The sequence below is a fragment of the Epinephelus fuscoguttatus genome, linkage group LG5 (assembly GCF_011397635.1).
Source record: "Epinephelus fuscoguttatus linkage group LG5, E.fuscoguttatus.final_Chr_v1".
Classification (NCBI taxonomy): Eukaryota; Metazoa; Chordata; class Actinopteri; order Perciformes; family Serranidae; genus Epinephelus; species Epinephelus fuscoguttatus.
The window spans coordinates 2,692,790-2,715,035 of record NC_064756.1 but is presented as its reverse complement, the minus strand read 5'-3'; the positions used below and the strand labels follow the sequence as shown (position 1 = coordinate 2,715,035).

Sequence of the window (22,246 nt, the reverse complement as noted above, 5' to 3'; positions counted from 1 at the left end):
CCTACAGGGAGACAAGTGCCACCCCTAGCACACACCGCACATGTCGTGCTGCAGCTTAATAACAGTTGACCTCACAAAGTTCTCACTACTTTTGCTGACAGAGCTGCACTTCCTCCACCTCTGCGTTAGCTTACAATCATGTATGAACAGCCACTAATTAAAGTTTCTCATGTGAAGAGCCGATCTCCACAGCTGTGACTCCCCAGGAAGTGTCTTTTTGGCCACTGTCTTTGTGATGACGGGACTGTGGGTCGCTTAGCTCGGGATATTTCTCGACCTCAACAATGAGTCTCTCCTCATCCGTTCTTTGTCACACACGAAACAGCAACAGCTGTAGAGTTCTCTTTTTACATCAGTGGTGAGGAGAGGAGTCGAGCTGCTGTAGGAGTGGAGAAAGAGCTGCTACAGGAGCTGGTGTGTACAAGCAGAGAGTGAGTGGGGCGCGGTGAGGCTGGAAATAGGACAGTCTTGGCACTTGTAGCTGCCAGCGGTGTGGGGTTGAACATGGAAAATAAGAGGGCGTGTTTTTTCCTTTGACTTGAACGGTCGCTGCCCATGTGTTTCAGCCCTTACACTTAAAATACTGTTTGTTCTAAAAATATGAGATTCCTGATCGACGGTTTTTCACACAGCGGTCTCAAACCGAAACTGATGAAGCGTTTCTCTGTTGTGTTTGAAGGTGTCGAACCCTGACGGCGACCTGCGTCACACTCTGCTCAACTCGTCGATCCTGGAACACCCCAGAGCTCTGGTTCTGCTGCCTGGAGAGAGGTAACAAGTGTCTGTGTAAATGCTTGGCTCATCAGATGTGTTGGCAATTAAACAACAAAAACATTTAGTTTAAGCGTTCCGGTTAAATTCGTGCCGTATTCGTCCCACAGTCTGATGTTCTGGACCGACTGGGGAGACCGAGCGGCTGGTGTCTACAGAAGCTACATGGACGGAACCAGCGTGTCCTGTATTGTGTCAGAGGGCGTCCGCTGGCCCAATGGGATCACAGCTGACGACCACTGGCTGTACTGGACCGAAGCCTACAGCGACCGCATCGAGAGGGCTGATTTCAGCGGGGGCCAGAGGAGAGTTCTCATGGAGGGGCTGCCCCACCCGTACGCCATCGCTGTCTTCAAGGTGACACTGTTTTACAGTAGATGCACCATTTTACAAAACACTCGTCTTCAATCTTTTCTCCAGTCTCGTATCAGAAGAAGTTAAAACAGATTTTAGAATGTGTTTAATGTGTAAAAGTGCTCACTGAGAGTCTGTTCTCATGAGCTGGTGTTGGATGCTGTTCCCAGAATGACCTGTACTGGGACGACTGGTCCAGAATGGGGATCTTCAAAGCTCCGAAAGCTGGTTCTCAGGACAACGAGCTGATTGTTGGCAGACTCACTGGAGTCATGGACCTCAAGATCTTCTACAAGGGGAAGAACAGAGGTAAAACACACAGAGTGGAGGCGTGTTTGGAAAGTTTGAAAGCGTGGAAATGAATCAGTGAGATATTATTTCAAGTTGTTTCCAGATTTCAGTTTCAGACACAAAGTTAAAGTCCTGCCTGTAGAATTTAGGGGGAAACATTGGCAGACATGGAATATGATATTCATAACTATGTTTTCATGAGTATATAAAAACCTGAAACTAAGAATCATTGTGTTTTCATTACCGCACAATGAGCCATTTACCTCTATATACGGAGAGGGTCCTCTCCCACAGTCTGCCATGTTGTTTCTACAGTAGCCCAGAACGGACGAACCAAACACTGACTCTAGATGGGGTCATTTGCATTCTTGCACACGAAAAAAGTTTCAACTTTTAAAACTCATTAATCTAAAAATAAGTCCTTAATTGTTATAAAAAATTCTTAAACCAATCTTTCAGAAGTTTTAAAAATGCCAAGACATGGGAAGCATGATTATGACCTGTGCCAGCGATCGCTATATTGTCTGTCCATATGGCTCATTCTCCTCAACGCAATATCTCAAGAACGTCAAATTTGACATAAACGTCCACTTGGACTGAAGAATAAACTGATTAGAATTTGGTGGTTAAAGGTCAAAGGTAAGATCCTTTATGTTTGACCCAAAACAGCGCTGAAATCACCATCACCAAACCAACCAGACTCCATTTAAATAAACAGTCATTTAGTTATTGTAAAACACACTTTATTCAGAGTCCACAAAAACAAAATAAAAATCACAAAAGCCGTGTTGCTTCGTCTTTCAGCTGTTCCATCAATCAGCAGCTCTGCTTTGTTTGTGATGAAGCCTGATTCACCCAGTTAGATGTGAGAACATGCTGCCTCTATACACGCTAAAATAACTGTTTATTTAAGTGTAGTCTGGTGAGTTTGGTGATGCTGCTTTCAGGGCTGTTTGGGTTTAAACAAAAAGGATCCTACTCTTCAACACAAAGCTCTATCTCTGTAGGGATCCTTTTTATAATGTTGTCAGACTTATAAAATAACAATCTGCACACTTTTAGTGGATATACATTGAGGGTGATAACACTGCAGCCTGTTCCGCTGCTGCAGCCCTCTCACTCAGTATTTAAAAACGTGTTGTTCCCATCGGCCACTTAGACACAAACATGTGGGAAAACATGGTCCAGGTTGAAAAGCACTGAAGTTACCCTTTAAGCTGTCTGCACCGTCTGAAGTAAGGTAAATATTGGACTACAGGTAGATGCTACTTTGAGAGCTTGAGAACTGATTTATAGAACACTGTGTTAGTGCTCAAACTGAGCTGTGGCTCCACAGGACACAACGCGTGTGCCGACCAGCCGTGCAGCCTGCTGTGTCTACCTCAGCCTGGCCACCGACACACCTGCGTCTGCCCTGACGGCGCCCCGACCGTAACCATGCCCAACGGAGAGCTGCAGTGCCAGTGTCCCATGGGCTACCAGCTCCAAAACAACACCTGCGTCAAGAGTGGTGAGACGAACGCACATCCTGCAGGATGATAATGATGCTGTGCTGCAAGACATATGATCCTGTCTCTGCTGGAAATTAGTCCTCCATATCAGGGGGGACTATCTGATTAATTAGTGGTGACATGTGATCCTTTCTTTCCTCCAATCAGAGCACAGCTGCTTGCCCAACCAGTACCGCTGCTCCAACGGCCGCTGCATCAGCAGCATCTGGAAGTGTGACAGCGACAACGACTGTGGTGACATGAGTGATGAGCAGGAGTGTCGTGAGTGTTCAGCCACAACAGTTTGCTCTCTTGTAAATAAATACAAAAGCTGCTTCCACGCTAAAAAACTACATGTTTTTATTTACTCTATTCAGCCACCACCACCTGCGACCCGTCCAACCAGTTTCGCTGCATGGCCTCGGGCTCCTGCATCCCGCTGGCCTTCAAATGTGACCATGAAGACGACTGTGGAGACAATAGTGACGAGGAGCACTGTGGTGAGATGTGGCTGTTTATCTGCCAACACCTCCAACAAATATTATTCAGTCATGTTCACTGTGGCAAATACACACTTTGTTCAGAGCTCAGACGATAATACGCAACAATATGAAGAGGAAAATAAAAGATAAAGTGCATATATAGCATTATATGAAAGTGTATATAAATATATGTTTTAAGAGATGATCTAATGTTTATAGATAGAAAGGTAACATCTGTAATCTTTGAGCACAGGACCAAAATAAAAGTGTAAATGATTAATATAATGCATTACATAGATAGATAGAATGAATATGGGGCGATATATCAGTAATTGTATTTTTTAATTCCCTAATACTGGTGTCAGTAACCGCCCTAAAGATCTTGTATCAGTGAGGCTAAGTGCTAACTGTGTTGTTGATACGTTCCTCAGAGTCTCACCAGTGTGGCCCAGGAGAGTTCACATGTGCTCGAGGCGTTTGTATCCGCGAGGCGTGGCGCTGCGACGGAGACAACGACTGCAGAGACTGGTCGGATGAGGCCAACTGCACAGGTGAGGACTGCGTCATAAAAACACATGAATCCACAGGATCTTTGGACACAGTCAGAGGATGTAATGGGCCTCTCTCACGGCAGCAGACATTTTGACTTCTCACAGCAGGTCACAGTAGAATCTGTGTGTTGCGGGGTGGACAATTGATCTGTCCGTCCATTCAGAGCGATGGACGAGAGGAGCAGCTGTTCGTGAGTGAACCTGAGTGTGTGGGAAACTCTGGTCCTGTTAAAGTCCTCCAGTGGGAGTGACACTGAGACCTGGCGTTCACGATACCAGGACCCTGAAGTCAAAGCAGCTGAACAGAAACCAGCCGTCATTCATTTCATTATTTACAGCTGTTGTTCTCCCGCTGTGAGACGTCAAAGTGTTTCCTTTTAAACAGGTCTATTAAAACAGCACTGCTTACACTGAGTGTTCAGTTTCTGTCTTTCCATCACCTGCAAAGCACCTGTGTGTTTTACCATCTTCTCCAAGCCTTTAATCTCTTCCTGTTTGTCCCTAGTGGGCCACCATACATGTGAGGCCAGCAGCTTCCAGTGTCACACAGGTCACTGTATACCACAGCGCTGGATGTGTGACGGTGACGATGACTGCCAGGACGATTCTGATGAAGACCCTCAGATCTGCGGTAAGCAGAGTCACACGAACTCATCGATGTGGAAGTCATCGTGTCGTTTTAGACTAAAATGGTGGCGTTATCTCTGTGACGCTGTGTTGTGCATGCTGGTAATTAGGATTCTTTAACGTGTACAGATGTGGCGATTTCACAAACTAAAAGCTCATGTTTTTAGACGTAGACATAAACCCACACATTTAATAACATACCGTTATATACTACTCACATCACTCCAGTCCTGGCATCCCTGCACTGGAGGATCCAGCACAAGATTCTAACCATCACTTACAGAGCCCTCCATGGTCAAGCACCTGCATACCTGACGGATCTGGTGTCCTTTCACTGTCCTGTCAGGTCACTGCGGTCGCTGAAGGCCACCTACTTACTGTCCCTCACACAAGATTAAAGACGAATTAAGGTGATAGAGCCTTTAAGGCTGTTGCACCGAAATGATGGAATGCACTACCTCATGAGCTGAGAGCGGCCTCTTCCGTGGACATTTTTAAAAAGCAGTTAAAAACACATCTGTTTAGGCTTGTGTTCCATTAATTGTCCATTGTATCATCTCTGTATTTTGCTGCACTTTACTTTTTATTTGTTTTTGTGTATTTTGCATTGCTTCTGTTATTGTATTTTTTGTTTTTTATCTTGTGAAGCGCTTTGTGAGTCCTCTCTGTGAGAAGTGCTATATAAATACATTTATTTACTTACTTACTTACTTACTGTGTGTTTCCAGAGGGAACTCGGTGCAACGGCTTCCTGTGCTCCAATCACACCTGCCTCCCAGCCACCGCGCACTGCAACGGCATCCAGGAGTGTTCAGACGGCGCCGACGAGCACAACTGTGGTGAGTGTTTCCTTTTGTTTAACAGAACGCACAGCGGTCATCAGACACAGAGTCAAACGAGGAGGTGTTGATACTGATATTTATTTTGAACATGTAAAAATAGACGTGAACGTTCAAACAAGCAGACGGACAGAAAGTAATATTTACAAATAATGAAAATCATAAAGTAGAAGCAGTCGTTAATGTACAGTAACTTTGATTTACACATCTGAAAAGGAGCAAGAAAAGTATTAACTTATTAAACCTAACGTCTTCTCCATCAGTCGAGTGAAATGAAACAGCTTTCTCGTATAGATAAACAGGAAGAACTTTATTCATTCCCGAAGAAAATTAATATTTATTATATATTACCAAGTATTAATATTACATATTTTAATATGTAATATTATAAATAAAAATATATCGTAATATTAATAATAATAGATATAAATGAACAAATATCTATTTTACAAAATATAAACCCATCTTAGTATATGATATAAAGATCAATTATCTTTGCCCTACAAAAAATAAATATAAATATTAATATTACAAATATATCTTAATCAACTTGACCTGTTAAGAATATAAGATAAGATACAAGGACATAACGCAGCTCTAATATTTGTCAATCTGTGACACCGTTTTATTTACCATCATACGTTTCTTCATGTTCTCCATCTTCCATCTCTCCCTTCTTCTATGCCAGCTCGCTGAAATTATTCTGCTCAAAACAATAAGGGAAACACTGAACGAATTATTCAAGTTGAAAATCTTTACTGATAAACACTGAACAACTCGTTGAGAACAAAATTACGTAACAACGGTCAGTGGAAACCAAAATCATCAACCCGCTGAGGGCTGGATTCAAAATCACACCCAAAGTAAAAATTGAAATTCTATCACAGCAGCTCATCATGTGACTCAGTAGTGTCACTGAGCTAATGTTATACAGAATATCACTGAGACGTAGCATATTTTGGGAGAATAAGAATAGGCCCAGAATAGAGCCCTGTTGAACCTCACAGGCCACTTATCATTATAGCTTAAAACACAGAGCATCAGTTTGTGCTTCTTTAGTGACACACAGGATTTAGACATGAAATATCTCTCATGATAAAATGAACATGGAAATTTTATTAGACACAGAAATACACGGCAGAGCTTGTAGAGCAATGTTGGAAAAGTTATAGTGTGCTGATGAGTCATGTTGCATGATGGTTTCTGTCTTTGCCTCACAGACCCGCTGTGTACTCGCTACATGGAGTTTGTGTGCAAGAACCGAGCTCAGTGTCTGTTTCAGTCTCTGGTCTGTGACGGGATCAAACACTGTGAGGACGGATCTGACGAGGACGCCGACTACGCTGGATGTGGTGAGGAACCCTCGTGTGCCTTTAAATAATCCCTGTAATTTATTGACAAAGCTCCACGTTGATTTGTTTCTTATCCTTTAATCTCTGCTCAACTTGACACAAGTCACCTGCGGTTCATTCAGACTGAACCGCTGACCCACTTTTGGACCACAACCCACCAGTTAGGAACCACTGCTCTAAAACATAATCGAAATTTGATATGATATTCATGCATTTTTTAAATGTTCCTCAAGTTTATTTTATGTTGCGTCAGACAACAGTTTGTGGACGGAGAACACCAGATGTTTTTCTCTTATCTTCGTCTTGACCACTCGTAAGAGCCAAAAAAGAAGAAAGCATCGGTGATGAATCAGGGGACCAACAAAATAAGAACAAATCGTAGATGCAAACAAAACTAAGAGAAAATTAGTTTGTATATCGTTTCTTGCTTGAGGCCCAGTGTCACTTTGTTACCCTGCTTCAAACCCTCAGTGTAATCTACACATACACGTGTTATGTTGCACTGCTTTGTGTGACCTGGTGATCTTCCTGTGTGTTTTCTGTCAGCCACGCCGTCTGAGTTTGGCAAGGTGTGTGATGCCTACACCTTCCAGTGTGCCAACGGAGTGTGTGTGAGCCTGGAGTGGAAGTGTGACGGCATGGACGACTGTGGGGATTATTCTGATGAAGCCAACTGTGGTGAGGAGGAAGAGTATATGCAGAGGGAACACACGCAGTGTTTCCATCAGACACACCTTATACACGTACTGAATTAAGCTGTACGATGCTTCCTTCTGCTCTGTGTGTTGCAGCTGCTCCCACTGCGGTCCCAGGATGCTCCAGGTATTTCCAGTACGAGTGTAGAAATGAACGCTGTATTCCCACATGGTGGAAGTGTGATGGAGAGAACGACTGTGGGGACTGGTCTGATGAGGCGCAGTGTACAGGTACACAGCTATGACTCATCACGGCTGCATCGCTCTGCTTCACTGGGGCTGCGACTAACGATTACTGTCACTGTCGATCAATCTGTTGATGATGTTCTTGATTAATCAATTAGTTGTTTGATGTATAAAATGTCAGAAAATGGGGAAAACATTTCAAAGATTTTACAGACATTGACGTAAACTGTCAGAGAAACTGGACAGGTGCGTGGAGACGTACAGTCACGAAGCAGTGATTGTAGTTTCAATGCTTGAATCAACTCCCCATCCATCCTCAGTCGTTAAACTTGAATCTCCACCCTTGTAGGTGGTGTTACACCTCACACTGTGGCCCCTGGCCCCTCTACTTGTGCCCCCAACCGCTTCCACTGTGGCTCTGGAGCTTGCATCATCAACACCTGGGTGTGTGACGGCTACGCTGACTGTCCCGACGGCAGCGACGAGCTGGGATGTCCCACAGGTACCATCATATCTGATGTGCATGCATGTGTTTATGTGAAGGTATTTATTGGGGTTTAAACTTACGTACGATATAGAACAATTAACACAACAGAAGAAGAAACAAAAAACAATTCAAATATTAACTCTGTATTTCTCCGTCAGCAATTAACGGCTCTGCGACGATGGCTCCAGTACCCACCCAGGCTCCCCCCTCCCCTGCACGCTGCAGTCGGGGTCAGTTCCTGTGTCGCCGACCCCCCCACTGTATCCCCGACTGGCAGCGCTGTGACGGCCAGATCCACTGTCAGGACGGCTCTGATGAAGCCCACTGCCGTGAGTCTCTGTTACTGTGATACTGTCACACTCACACCGGCACAGGAGGATCACCAAGAATAAAATCCTATTATGATGTTTTGAATTTAATGTTTTTTTTAATTGAATTCATGCAGAACTTCAAATCTATCAAGACATTTTTTAGGAGTAGAGGAAAAATCATTTCAGCATAGTATCAATGTATAAAAAGATATATAATAATAAAATGTTTTATGTCTTTAATTTGCTGTTGAAAAAGGTAATAGATTACAATATATCTCCATAAATGTTATCACAGCACTCAGCAGTGTGATGCAGCATGTAGAGCAGTAATGTAAACCCTGTCCGTCCGTCCGTCTGCAGCCACTCGTGGGCCTCTGTTCTGTGTAAACGGGACTCGCTGCTCTGACGGTGAAGCCTGCGTGCTGGACAGCGAACGGTGCGATGGTTTCCTGGACTGCTCCGACCACAGCGATGAAGACAACTGCACCTGTAGGTCCAAAATCCTTTTATCATGACTAAGTGTGTTTAAGCTACATGTGAGCTGTGGGGATGAGCTGCCTTTATGTTATTAGCCTTTTAAATAAACTCACATGTGAACCACTCAGTGTCTGCTCCACTGAATGCCAGCACGTCTCCTGTCATACTTTATCAGTGTTTAGCATTTTGATAGCAGTGCGATGCTGCCACCTGCTGGCTGTTAGTGGGTATTTCAGGCTGTGTGGTGTACAACCAATAAGGAGTGTCTCCCTCTTCCTCCAGTGGACACCCTGGCCTATAAAGTGCAGAACCTCCAGTGGACACCAGACTTCTTTGGCGCCATCACGCTGACCTGGTCTCGTCCCAAAAACCTTCCTCTGGACTCCTGCTACTTCCTCATTTACTACAGGTGAGCATCAGTTACCTGCAGCTCTGCACCAGCTCAAAGTCATGTTGCACTGTTACACTACATCTGCAATATGACTGATATGATTATGACCCTTAAAGGGACAGTTCACCCCAAAAATCACTGCTAAGACTATAATTCTGCGTAAACACACACCTGTGGGCGGGGCTGTCAACACGTATCTCACCCTGATGCCCTCATATCACTTGTGTGTTTGTCTTCAGGCTGGTGGGCACCCAGCAGTGGACCATCATGGACACACACAGCAACAAGTCGAGCTACAAACTGACGGTGCTGAAACCAGACACCACCTACCACGTCAAGGTGCTCACTCAGTGTCTCAGCAAGCTGCACAAGACCAACGAGGTGATCACGGTCAGAACGCCAGAGGACCGTGAGTATCAAACTACTCTCCATTTCCTGTCATTATGACTCGTATACTTGATAATATATGTGCAAGAGGAGATTTAAAAATTCTACCTCGTATTTCTGGGCAGTTTTCACCCATTTCTAGTTTAGTTTAGTAGTTCTAGAAACTGTGACCTCTCAAAACTCAAGAATTCATACACTAATTACGACAAAAAGTAGGTAGTCTAGTTTTCATCCCATCTTTTCGTTGTGGATGATGAACGTGTGTGTGTGTGTGTGCGTCCTGCAGTGCCCGACCCACCCAGGAACCTGCAGCTGTCTTGTGACAACGGTGAGGATGGGACGGTGGAAGTTTCCTGGAGCGCTCCTGACAAAGGACACGGCATCATCAGAGAGTACATTGTGAGTCTTCATCTGTATTAAACTGAGTCACGTGTTCATTTCTAATCTGCACGATCACCCAAACAGACAAGACCAGTAGTGGGGAGACTGTTGTGCTGCTGTAGAGCTCCAGGTTCGGGCCCACCTCCAGGACTCAGGGTGGAAAGTCCTGTGGCTTATTCAAACTAATGAACACATGCTGTTGTATCCTGACAGTGGTCTGTGGTGTGCACAGTTCACTTCCTTCCCGAGCTCCAAACCAAAGGGGTCTGACAGAGGAGCTGTGCAGCGCACCAGTGCTCTGTTTGAAACGACTGGTGTCCTGGTTGCTTCTGTTTAGGGACAGGCTGAGCTTTCAGACTTTTAAATGCAGATGGTTCAAAGAGAGAAACAGTTCTGGGATCATGGTCGCGCCTGCTGTAGAGTTATTCTACGTTTCATTTCATCAATGATTCAGACACACAGCTGTACTGTCACACTGCTACACACTTTGACAAGCTCGTTGATTATGAATATATCTGCCTCGGTATCTGTGTGTTTGATGTTAGGTCGAATACAGTGAGGAAAAGAGCATCGATTGGATGTCACAAAAATCCATGACGACCAACACTGAAGTGAGGGGACTGCAGCCGGACACCATGTACATGTTCAGGGTAAGACTCACTTTCACTATGATGACGTGTTTTAAGAAAAGATGTTTCCACAGTCAGTAAATGTTGCTGTGATATCATCATGTGCGGTGTGTTTAAATGCTGATGTCACTGATGATGTAGGTGGCAGCACTGACCAGTCGAGGTGTGGGCAACTGGAGCGAGGTTAAATCCATCACCCCAAAGAAAGGTGAGCTGCTTCTCCCAGCAGAGTCACACACACACACAGTATGGTGTGAAAATCTGTCCAGCGCTGCCCCCTACTGGTGCCTCCAGGTACTTCAGGATGTGCAGTGTTTGTGACGTCACTTGAGATGCTGCACACAGGACTGTACAAAACTACTAACACGATCTGAAGATATCTAAAGAAGTGTTGTTTAGGTGGGAAAGGGCTTTTAATTTGAAAGAAACAAAGGAAGTGCTGAGTGCCATCACTCAGATTGCTGCCTGTGATGATGCAACCAAATCCCACTGAATATATCTCCATGTCAACTTTCTGAAATAATATAAAGAGTTAAATTCTTCTTTGACCCGCTCCGTCTGCTCTGCAGCTCTGCCTCCACCCTCTGTGATCGCTGACAGCATCACCGCCGACTCCATGAGCCTTTCATTCAGCTTCAACTCCCAGTACGACGTAAGAGCTCCTCCCTAAAGCCCCTCCTCACGTTGTTAAAGTGTGTGTGTGTGTGTGTGTGTGTGTGTCTGATGGATCTCTCTCTGTGTCTTTAAGGTGAAACAGTACATAGTGATTCTGTACTGGCAGTTTGACACCCACGTCAAGGAGAGCAGGAACTACTCAGTCACAGGGAGGTTCCTCAGAGGTACTGTTTGGGTCCTTATCCACATGATTTACTGTTTTACATCACGCCGGGTTCAGACTGCAGGAGTTTGGGACAAATTGATCCCTCCTGACGGTCGAAGGAGGAATCTGGTCTGGGACTTTTGTCAGCATCAGCCCAGATCATCTGATCATGTGAGAGGTTAACAGATCCAGTCTTAAACCTCCAGAACTGTTTGCAGTCTCATTTGGGCCACCCCCAAAACGCCCCGCGCGTTTGATGTTTGGGATTTAAAATCTGGGCGATTATTATTATGATGACATGAGTACTTTCACAACAGCCAGTGACAGACAAGTCCAGGAGCAGCTGATAGTGTCGACGATAACGTTAGCGATCATACTACAGTGGACGGATATTAGAAGTGCATCAAATACTGTTCAGGATTTTAACCCTCCTGTAGTCTGAGCCTGGCTTCAGTCAGGTGTTGCACACATATCACTGCTCACTTGCATTCTGATGCATACTCTCTTGTTTCCAGCAACAAACCTGACAGCAGGGACGGTGTATGAGGTGGCTGTGTGGGCTCAGACCAGTATAGGAGACAGTCCCACCGCCCTGTCCCACCATCAGACCATTGGTTCCCAGCCGGAGCGGCCCCTCCTCAAAGCCCGGGCTCTCAACCAGACAGCTGTGGACTGCAGCTGGACCATCAGCAAACCCCCCGCGCAGGGACAACAGGTAGGAGATCAACACCTCTGATAAGTAACAGTCCATCGCACCGAATAAACGCAGCCAGGGATTTATCAGTATGTCGTGATGCACGCAATGACAGATCTCCAAAGAGACGTCAGACGGTCACAGGTGGAGACGTTTGGAACATTTAGAAGCTTTAAGACAGTCTTCACAATCTGAGCCAACAAACTATGATATGGTTTTATAAAGAACAATCATTCACCCATGAAGCCTTTACTTAGAAGACACCTTGTTGTTTGTGTGTGTAGGTGTACGGTGTGTTTTACGGCACCTCCTTCCTGGCCCTGCACCGCAGCCCTCGTCAGATCACCACTGCTTCTCTCAGCCTCACGGTCACAGTGGACAGTGATGAACAGTATCTCTTCCTGGTGAGTCTTTTCAACATCCTGCCAGCTTAATCTGAGCTCTTTACAAACTGTTTCACTCCACTTTGACAACCTGACGTCATCAAATGTGTCCTGATCCAAAAGTTTATAATGACTCTGCGCCGGTGCCAGCCACAGCCGGAGGCATTATGTTCTCCTGCTGTCCATCTGTCCCATTCTTATGAGCATGTTATCTCAAGAACACTTCAAGTGAATTTGGTGGATTTTGGTGGTGACTATAAGTGCCATCTGACCGGTGCACGGAGACGTACAACCACAACGCAGTAATTCTAGTTTGTGATCTACCGTCAGGTGCGTGCTGTCTCTCCCTTCCTGGGTCCTCCCTCTGACTACGTTGTGGTGAAGATGATTCCCGACGAGAGGCTGCCACCCAGGAACCTCCACCGTGTGCGAGTAGACAAGACACAGGCCACACTGAAGTGGCAGCCACCCTACGACTTGCCAAACTCTCCTCTGGTACGACACCATCTCATGTTACTGGTGATGAGCATCAGGAGGGTGCGTCAGGACAACTGCTACGACAGCATACAAAAACCTTGTTGTAACCTTGTGTTTCTGTGTGTGTGTGTGTGTGTGTGTGTCTGTGTGTCTTCCTGTCCGTCTGCGTTTCTGTAGACATACGCGATCCACGTGCGAGACGTGATCCGCAAGGTGGAGCGGGACTACAAGCTGACCACCCAGAACAACACAATAGAGTACGTGCTGAAAGGCCTGGAGCCCGGAGGACGATACAGCATCTCTGTGCGCCTGCGCAACATGAGCAAGGAGGCCAGCTTTACTCTGTGCACAGGTACACTCACAGCGCCGACTCACAGACCACAGCAGCCAGCAACTGTTTTTGACGTCTGAAATTGTGACTGTCGCTGATAAATTTCATCAGCTGCAACGAACTCATTAACGCTAACTCTATGAATTGGTTGTAAACTTGGTCTCCAGCTTTTTAATGATTCAAGCTGACTGAAATATGCACAGAGATATGCACTGCGTTCATGGTTTCATGCTGACAGACTGATGCTAAAGCTGCATCCTCACCAGGCAATGATCCTTGTAGAATACATGCTTAAAGGGATAGTGCACCCAAAAATGTAAATTCAGCCATTATCTACTCACCCATATGCCGAGGGAGGCTCAGGTGAGTCCTCACATCACTTGCAGAGATCCAAGGGGAGAGGAGGTAGCAACACAACTCCACCTAATGGAGGCTGACGGCGCCCCAGATTCAAACGTCCAAAAACACATCATTGAAACCACAAAATATCTCCATACTGCTCGTCCGTAGTGATCCAAGTGTCCTGAAGCCCCGACATAAAAAGTTGTTTGGAAAAACGTCATTTGAACTCTGTTTTTAGCCTCATTGTAGCCTGCAGCTCTGACTGCCTCTCTGGGCACCGCGCTCATGTGTGTGTGCTTGCGCGAGACCGCGAGACATGGGCACTGCGTTCATGTGTGCTCACGTGCTTTCGCTGGTCTCGCGTGAGACACACAAGACAACACAAGACAAAACAAGACATACTGTATTGTCCCCAGAGGGAAATGTACTCGGGCAATATTGCTACACCCAGCAGCAGTCAACTATATCAATACATAGTTAACATGACACTACAGTGGTTCATTACGGACATACAATGAACATACAGACAGAGGATATACTGTATATGAAGGTTTTGCACATGCCTTGAGGAAAATGTAAATACGTAGGTGCTGCAGAAATGAGAAGAAGGTTATGAAAACCATAAAGCTGTAATAAATAATCCATCAAACAAAGTGCAACATATCAATGAAAAGATCCTGAAACAAGTCTTCAGTTGCAGCTGTAATCCAAACATCTGTTTCACTGTGTGCAAATACAAACATGATTATTTGATTATTACACGCTGACTGTGGTTTATAAAACACACTCCATGGTACTGTGTGTGTGTGTGTGTGTGTGTGTGTGTGTAGCCGTGGTGCAGTCTGCGTCTTTCTGTTTGACGACATAAAGTTCCCACCATACTGAAGTACGACCGCTCACTTTCTATAATCTGTATGTGTCTTCAAAAAGAAATGCTGTCCTTAAAGAAACACTCTCCCTCTGCTGCAGTTCCTCTTCCTGCTCCTGAAGCCTTGAAGATTTTGACAGAGAAAGACCACGTGTTCCTCTTCTGGAAGAGTCTGGCTGTCCGAGAGAAGGGCTTCAATGAGAGCAGGGTGAGACACCAGTGACCCATGTCTGGGGTTTTCCACAGTGAAACATTTTCCTCTATCCTACGTTTAGGCTTTCTTCTTCTACAACCCTTTTCTCTGCAGTCTAACTTGGCGCAGAGGGTTGGATTCAAGTTTCTACTGCTGTACTTATCTAGGTACAAGACTCATATTTGATTGTATATTTCTTAGATCTTAGATCTTATGGGGACGTACAGCAGTAGAAACCCAGTGAATATCGTCTCAGTCCAAAAGAAGCATTAAGTGTTACGTGCTGTTTACAGGGCTATGAGGTGCATGTGTATGACAGTGTGACCAACCAGACGTCCTACCTGGGAAACACCACAGAGACCTATTTCCGCATCAGCAGCCTGTTGCTGGGACACAACTACACGTTCTCAGTGCAGGCCCGCTGCCTGCTCAGCGGTCAGCTGTGTGGCGAACCTGCACTGTTGCTCTATAACCAGCTGACAGCAGGTAGAGGAACATAAACACACACACACTGTGAAACATGAGCACTAAGAGAAACCACAGTGAGATGAACGGTGAACATGGACTTGCTTTTCCATTTATACTGCACGTTACTCTTCCTCTTGTCCAGGTGCCAGTGACGCCTCCCGCGGTGAGGGCCACTCAGGAGACATGGCAGCGGTGGTGGTCCCGGTCCTCTTTCTGCTGCTGCTGGGCGTGTGCGGTGGCCTGGTGGCGCTCTACCTCCGACACCGCCGGCTGCAGAATAATTTCACCGCCTTTGCAAACTCCCATTACAACTCTCGCCTGGGATCTGCCATCTTCTCCTCCGGGGATGAACTGGGTGAGTGAGCTGTGTACATCTTTGGATCATCCAGGTGCTGACAGTGCAGAGGTCATTAGAGTTCAGTTCCTCACTGTGGTGCAGTTTACAAGACAGAGGGAAGCCTGCCTGCTGGAGATAATGTTGTTGTCACGGCCTTGGCAACTCCCAGTTGTCAGGTCGTCTGTCGAGTGTCAGTTCTGCAGTGATGGGATGCAACCAAGTACATTCAGTCGAGTACTCTAACTTTATGGTTCCAGGCAAATACTGTAATGTGCTTGTCTTCACTGACAGGTGCCACTTTACTGCACAGTGAGAACTTTTTATGCCTCTGCGCCAGTGATAGCTGTGGCCACAGGCATTACGTTTTTGGGTTGTCCGTACACATGTATGTTTGATTCTTATGTGTGTGATATGTCAAGAACACCTTGAGGGAATTTTTTCAAATTTGGCGTGCTTTATACTCGTTATATCTACATACAGAGCGGGTCCTTTACCCACAGAGTCCACCATGTTGTTTCTACAGTAGCCCAGAATGGACAAACCAAACACTGCCTCTAGATAGGGACATTTGCACGTTTGCATCAACCACTGTAGCTCACTGCACACTTAGCACACAAGTTTTCAGTTGATTGCATTCTGCAACTTCACCACTAGATGGCACTAAACTCTGCACACAGTGTCCTCACAGATCTGCTAAAACTCTCAAAAGGTATTGAAGTCATTAATATAAAAATGAGGCCTGAATTGGTATTAAAATGTCTTAAATCACCCTTTCAAAAGTTTTAAAAATGCCAAGACATGGGAGGCATGAATATGCCGCCGTGTCGGTGATAGCTGTAACTGAGGCATTATGTTTTCAGGTTGTCCCGTTCTTATCAACGTGCTATCTCAAGAAAGCTTTGAGGGAATTTCTTCAAATTTGGCACAAACGTCCACTTGGACTGAAAAATAAACTAATTAGAATTTGGTAGTCGGAGGTCACAGCAACCTCACCAAACATGTTTTTGGCTATAACTCTGGAATTCATACACTAATTAGGACAAAGTTTCACACAGGATAAAATGAAGTGATGACATTATGTAAGGTCAAAGGTCAGCTTCACTGTGACCTCATAACGTTCTGCATAAAACACTTTTTTGGCCGTTACTCAGCGTCATATCTCAGGAACAGAAGGGGAGACATTTGGTCAGATACTGAATTGGTGACTCTAATCTTGAAACTGTGCTGATTGTATAGATCTTCTGTGTGTGAAGCATCCATGTTTTCACTGACATGGATGGAGACTGTCAGAGACACTTGAGCAGTGCATGATATTAACTGCAAATCAGGAAGTCTTGTACTTTGCTTAAATGTGTTGCATTAAACAAGACACACTTTTGACCACATTACGGCCCTGCAAAGGCAAAAGACCTGAATTGTGGGTAATCGGTCCCACTTCCCCCCACTGCAGTGCCCCTGTGTCAGCCTAATGATTCTGAATCTGAATTCAGTGTGTTTTTAAAGCCACTACAAGGAACTTTTAACTGGATATGCAAAAGTCTGTGGTTTCTGCTGATGTCTGTGCGTGACCTACAACAGCAAATGAGACCATCGGTGTGAAGATAAGCTATTTCTATATAGTGTATATCCATACCTTTAGGAAACTGTCTCCGGGTCCGCCCAGGTCGCTTCCAGGACGAAACGATTTACGGCACTCAGACGGCACACGTCATCTTACCTAGCTGCTTACATTTATAGTGACTCTTATAAATAGTCGCTATTCCTCCTCCTCGACCCGACGTCCGCAGGGAGTTAAAATAGCAGCAATCATCGGGTAAAAGTTCTGTGAAAGCACTGGACTCACCAACAGTCAGCCACGTCTCAGTCACACAGAGAAAATCCAATCCTCGGGAAGTCAGGAAATCCTTCAGAATAAACGTTTTGTTCACTAGCGATCTAGCATTTACCAGCCCAATCCTGGCAGGAGCCGGCGGGTCCACGGCGTTAGCTGTCCGGGGAGCCACACACAGAGGCCGCAGGTTGCGCAGATTCACCTTGCGCTAGCAGGGACGAGGACGACAGGTACCAGCCAGGCGTCGACAGGGTCTGGTGAGTGCCGAGAAATAAAGAGGCGAGGCACCGCTCCATACTCAGTCCAAGAAGCTGTGGAAGTGCTCGCCAAACAGGCCTTCAGCCTTACCAGCTGACCGCTGCGTTTACCCCGGCGGCGGTGGCGCTTACGCCGGAGAGGTGGAGCTGGGGCGCGGCAGAGGTGAGCTGGGATCCCCGATAGGAGCGGGGGCAAAGTTTTCCCGTCTTGTTGTTTCATTCATCTCCAAAACAAACACATGCGCGAGCCAGGTAAGCGTCTTTACGACAATACGCGCTAGAGCTCATGGGAAATGTAGGCTTCATTCTGGCAAAACACTACCGCTTTTGTCCACAGGGTTGCCAAAAGCAACTGAAAATGAAAGTTCCTTGTAGGGGATTTAAGTCAGTTTTGGTCTCGATAAATTATTGATATTAAAATTTTGATTAGTGCCGTTTTAATTTGTACAGCAGACATGTTCTTAAACATCCCTCTCTTCCTCTCAAGGTGATGATGATGAAGATGCTCCCATGATCAGCGGCTTCTCAGACGACGTTCCCATGGTCATTGCGTAGCAAGACGTCCCTCCATCGCCTATTTCTCTCTTCCCTTCTCCCCTTCTCTTCTTCCGCCCTCCCCCCTCTCCCCTTTACTCCCCATCACTCCCCATCAGTGGCGCTGTATGATGGAGTGAAGAGGAAACAGGTGGAACCTCCGCCCTCCCGAATCCGATGATGGGAAACGACCCCGATCAGCAGGAAACATGAAGAAAAATGGAAAAGTGTAAAGAGAGAAAGAGATATTTTTCAAATATACGATGCACTTTTTTTGGATGCGCAATAACTTATTTTTTATAATATTAAATATATATATGGGGTCAAAAAAAAAGACTGTGAGGAAGAGGTGGACACTGAAGCAAACTGTGAAGGATTTGAGTTTGTGGAGCGCGCCAGGGAAAGAGAGACCCTATTTGTAATGCAAACTCACTATCCATAGGAGCGGTTCATTGCTTAAAGCCAAAATAAGCATCCAGAGACTGGAATATAGAATGCAAAAAACACACACATAGAAAAAACACAGATATATAGTCAAATGCTGTATACAATATGTACAAATAGAAAATATCAGAGCAGTAATGGTTACATATTTTGGTGATAGTACAGAGCGTACTACAGCAGCATATGTAACATTGGTGCCCCGTGCGAGGCAGCCGGAGAGTAAACTGTGGATCACGTTTCTTCATTTACAGAACCTGAATCGTTTGTCTATTCAAATGATCACCAGTTTGGAAACTGCTGATTATTGTAAACACATTAACAAAGTCTTTGTCGCTCAGCGAAGCCAAACAGCTCAGTGATTCGATAGACCAGTGGCACCGTGTAGTGTCCTCATAGATACACCTTTATTTTCCACCACCAGCACACTGTTGTTCGTCTGTATGTAGAGGCAACACATGCACCATGATGTGATGAAAATATTCCTCCCACATCATCATTTGTAAATATTGGCTTTTAATATGTCCTCTCCTTGTAATGCTGCACCATATCATTCTGTAAAATGTGTTGGGCTATTATTATTTTTTAAATCATTCAGGACCACAAATGATCATCCCCAGCATTTTGCCATAGCTGTAGTCGTAGAGGAAGTGGGTTCTCAGGGAACTGTGTCGGAGCGGACACCAGCGCAGCACCACCATCACCACCATGGCTTAGGCAGCACTATCCATCTACTGTTGAATCGGTACAGAGACCTTGGAAGAGGTACTGTGGGTGCAATGACCGGCGCACGCAGATTATTGTCAGTGGTTGTGATGAAGAGTCAGGTTCAGGCTCACCGTTTGGTTTAGGAAAAGATTTAAAGGGTTGATTCAAACAAAAGAGAAATGTATAGACGTACTTGTGGTAGTGTCTGGTGACGCAGATAGTTTGAATTGTTTCCCCCCAAGTTTTTAGGTATGTCTGTGAGAATTTTAAAGCAGCATGTCTTTCCAGAAACAGTTAGCTTGATTTTACTGGGCTGCTGTCTGAGAGTGTTGACAGCATGTCTTCATCCAGAGTAAGCGCCTGGTCACACCAGAAACTGGCACAATTGACATTTACATGTCGCTGTAAAATAAGTGACACTAGAAGTTTGTTGACGTACTGGTGGGGCTTATTGGCTGGTATCAAGCCCCCAGGAACAGCGCTGGGCTTTAAATACAATTACACAAGGTAGCAGAACTTTGAATTGCAACCTCCTGGTCCGTCATATGAGGCCATGGTGCCCAAAAAGACTGACGTTATGAAAGGGACGTCTAAATCAGTGGATAGCGTTACTTTTTTTGAGTGTCACAACCCCCGCAAAATGACTCGTCTCACTATCAGAGCACAGAGGTTCACTAAATAGTGCCATTCTCTGGACAACGATATGACATTCGCCGATATTACAAAGTCTGCCACAACACAGTTTTGACTCGATAAAATTCAGGAGCCTGTGATCGACGTTTTCACTTTTCATTGATGATATTGGATTGTTGATGAATGAATCAGTCATCAGTCCAGATTGATGATTGTTACACGCATACTAATTTAGTGGAAAGGAGATTTTGGCCTTAAAATGAGCTCTTAAAAATGTCGGTGTGACAAACAGGGAAACTGTTTCTGGAAAAAGATGTTTCATTTTTAAAATGTTTAATGTTGTGAGTGCCACGTATACATTTTTAACTCACCTGTTTTGTTTTGGGGTGGAGGCTGCGAGCCAGATCTCAACACCTGGTTACCTGCATGGCGAGACACTACTTTGGGTCTGTGACTTAACATGTTTTATTGTAATCTGATTGGTCCTTTTGATGAACCAGTAAGGAGTACCAGTTGTATATACAGAATTGAACCGTTGCACGTAAATGTATGAACACAAAAACATGTTTGGGAATCATCGTCCTTGTTCGGCTCCCCCCGTCACCTGACTCTGTACTGTAGTCCATTAACTGATGTTTGTGTTTTGCCTCTGGGCTTGAGCCATTTGAACTGATGGTGTTCTGCTTTCTGTTGACCTTGTTCTTGTTTTGTTTGTAAAGATGTCTTCATGAATGTATTTTATATCTGTACTTTTTGAGGTACTGTCCAGGCTTATTATGCTACTCTCACCACCTGTGAAGTGAATGCACACACTCTGGTTTCACCCCCGCTAACAGTGAGTTCGTAACACACCGCCGTCGTCACTCTGCAGACCGGCTTCTGCAGATGAATCTCAGTCGTTACAACCTGAGCCCAATTCACCACCCAGAGCAACAAAGCGTTTTTGTCACGATGTTTCCTGCTCCGCGTTTCTTTCGTCATCTCATTCTTCCTCGTTAAACGGTGTCTGTACTGACGTTTAAGGTTTCCTCAAGACTTGAGCTTGACTTCACGCCGCTCTTCACTCTCTTCATGACTTTGTTGTGTTTCTTGGCCTTAAAAACAGATTTCTGGCATTAATGCTGTTGTTTTTTCTTTTTTTGCTCTGTGGAGTTTCTGTTTTCTGTTCTGCCACATAATGCCTTATTAGAACACATTGGGTTTCTATGTAATGTACTGTTTGTATGATAGAACACAAGTGCACACGCATGCATACACACGCACACACACACACACACACACACACACTTGACCCCAGGAGGCCGAAGAGGAGGTTACTGTTTGGGCATTTGGTTAATTTTGTCAGATCACTGCTCCTTTTTCTGCGCCGGCTGCCGTCAGACAGCATCTTTTTAGTCAGGTTTTACACGTGTACAGAATTTAATTATTGGTTATTTTGTGACCGTTTGCTCCCCACTTGTCTTAATGTTGACTCTTGTCAAATAGTTTGCTTCGAAAATGTCGTTTGGCACAGAGTTTGATCTTGTTGGACTTGGCCATGTTTGAAGATATTAATGTCTTGCTTGCTTATCTCGGGGGTTGCAAGAATAATGAGATGTTTGGAGAAACAGTGTGAGGTGTTTTAAAAACCACTTATACTGAAATAAAGTTGCTGAAAATCAAACTCTGCTGTTGTTGCTGTCTTTTGTTCTGTAAAGGAAGGTGAAAACTCTATTACATAAAACAGATGTTGACAGTTTTCCTTTGGGGACATAATTCACAGTTTAAAAAAAAAGGTAATAAATCAGAATATATACTTGAGGACCACTTTATTAGGTACACCTTGCTGGTACTGGGTTGGACCCCCTTTTTAATTCTTGGTGTCAGGTTTTTTCATGCCCATGTTTGGGTTAATACATCGCTGTATGTTACAGTGAAAATATCTGGTGAACTTTATTTGGTTTGACAAAATTCCCACAAGGTTCATGTACTTGTTTTGAGATATCGTGACCTCTCATTCATCGCAGCTGCTCAGTTGTTTGGAGATCATGAATATCCGTACGCATATATGTGTGTATAACAAGAATAAACCTTCAAAGTCGACTTCATTCGGTGTATTTAAAATCTGTCATGACAAACAGAAGTCATTCCAGATGTTGTCTGGACAGAATATTTATAATATTTGTAAAACTGATGTTAAATTCTTTGCTCACAGAGTGAAGGCCGGCTGCCTCTGCCTTTATGATTAT

At 44.9% G+C, this 22,246-nt stretch overlaps 1 protein-coding gene across 1 annotated transcript in view; it reads left to right on the top strand.

Moving 5' to 3' along the window:
* sorl1 (sortilin-related receptor, L(DLR class) A repeats containing) overlaps positions 1-21,681 on the top strand; it is a 123,034-nt gene extending 101,353 nt beyond the window's left edge. The window contains exons 19-48 of the mRNA XM_049575786.1: positions 680-771; positions 882-1,128; positions 1,296-1,434; positions 2,753-2,926; positions 3,075-3,188; positions 3,284-3,406; positions 3,820-3,939; positions 4,445-4,570; positions 5,295-5,405; positions 6,626-6,757; positions 7,304-7,435; positions 7,549-7,683; positions 7,988-8,140; positions 8,284-8,454; positions 8,797-8,925; positions 9,196-9,322; positions 9,544-9,713; positions 9,978-10,090; positions 10,618-10,722; positions 10,843-10,909; positions 11,271-11,353; positions 11,450-11,540; positions 12,037-12,236; positions 12,500-12,619; positions 12,929-13,093; positions 13,253-13,427; positions 14,718-14,824; positions 15,103-15,295; positions 15,420-15,632; positions 18,190-21,681. Of these exons, the coding sequence (XP_049431743.1) occupies positions 680-771; positions 882-1,128; positions 1,296-1,434; positions 2,753-2,926; positions 3,075-3,188; positions 3,284-3,406; positions 3,820-3,939; positions 4,445-4,570; positions 5,295-5,405; positions 6,626-6,757; positions 7,304-7,435; positions 7,549-7,683; positions 7,988-8,140; positions 8,284-8,454; positions 8,797-8,925; positions 9,196-9,322; positions 9,544-9,713; positions 9,978-10,090; positions 10,618-10,722; positions 10,843-10,909; positions 11,271-11,353; positions 11,450-11,540; positions 12,037-12,236; positions 12,500-12,619; positions 12,929-13,093; positions 13,253-13,427; positions 14,718-14,824; positions 15,103-15,295; positions 15,420-15,632; positions 18,190-18,257 (4,095 nt within the window). The 3' untranslated portion in view covers positions 18,258-21,681. The remainder of the gene's footprint in view (positions 1-679; positions 772-881; positions 1,129-1,295; positions 1,435-2,752; positions 2,927-3,074; positions 3,189-3,283; positions 3,407-3,819; positions 3,940-4,444; positions 4,571-5,294; positions 5,406-6,625; positions 6,758-7,303; positions 7,436-7,548; positions 7,684-7,987; positions 8,141-8,283; positions 8,455-8,796; positions 8,926-9,195; positions 9,323-9,543; positions 9,714-9,977; positions 10,091-10,617; positions 10,723-10,842; positions 10,910-11,270; positions 11,354-11,449; positions 11,541-12,036; positions 12,237-12,499; positions 12,620-12,928; positions 13,094-13,252; positions 13,428-14,717; positions 14,825-15,102; positions 15,296-15,419; positions 15,633-18,189) is intronic.
* Positions 21,682-22,246: the final 565 nt, after the last annotated feature.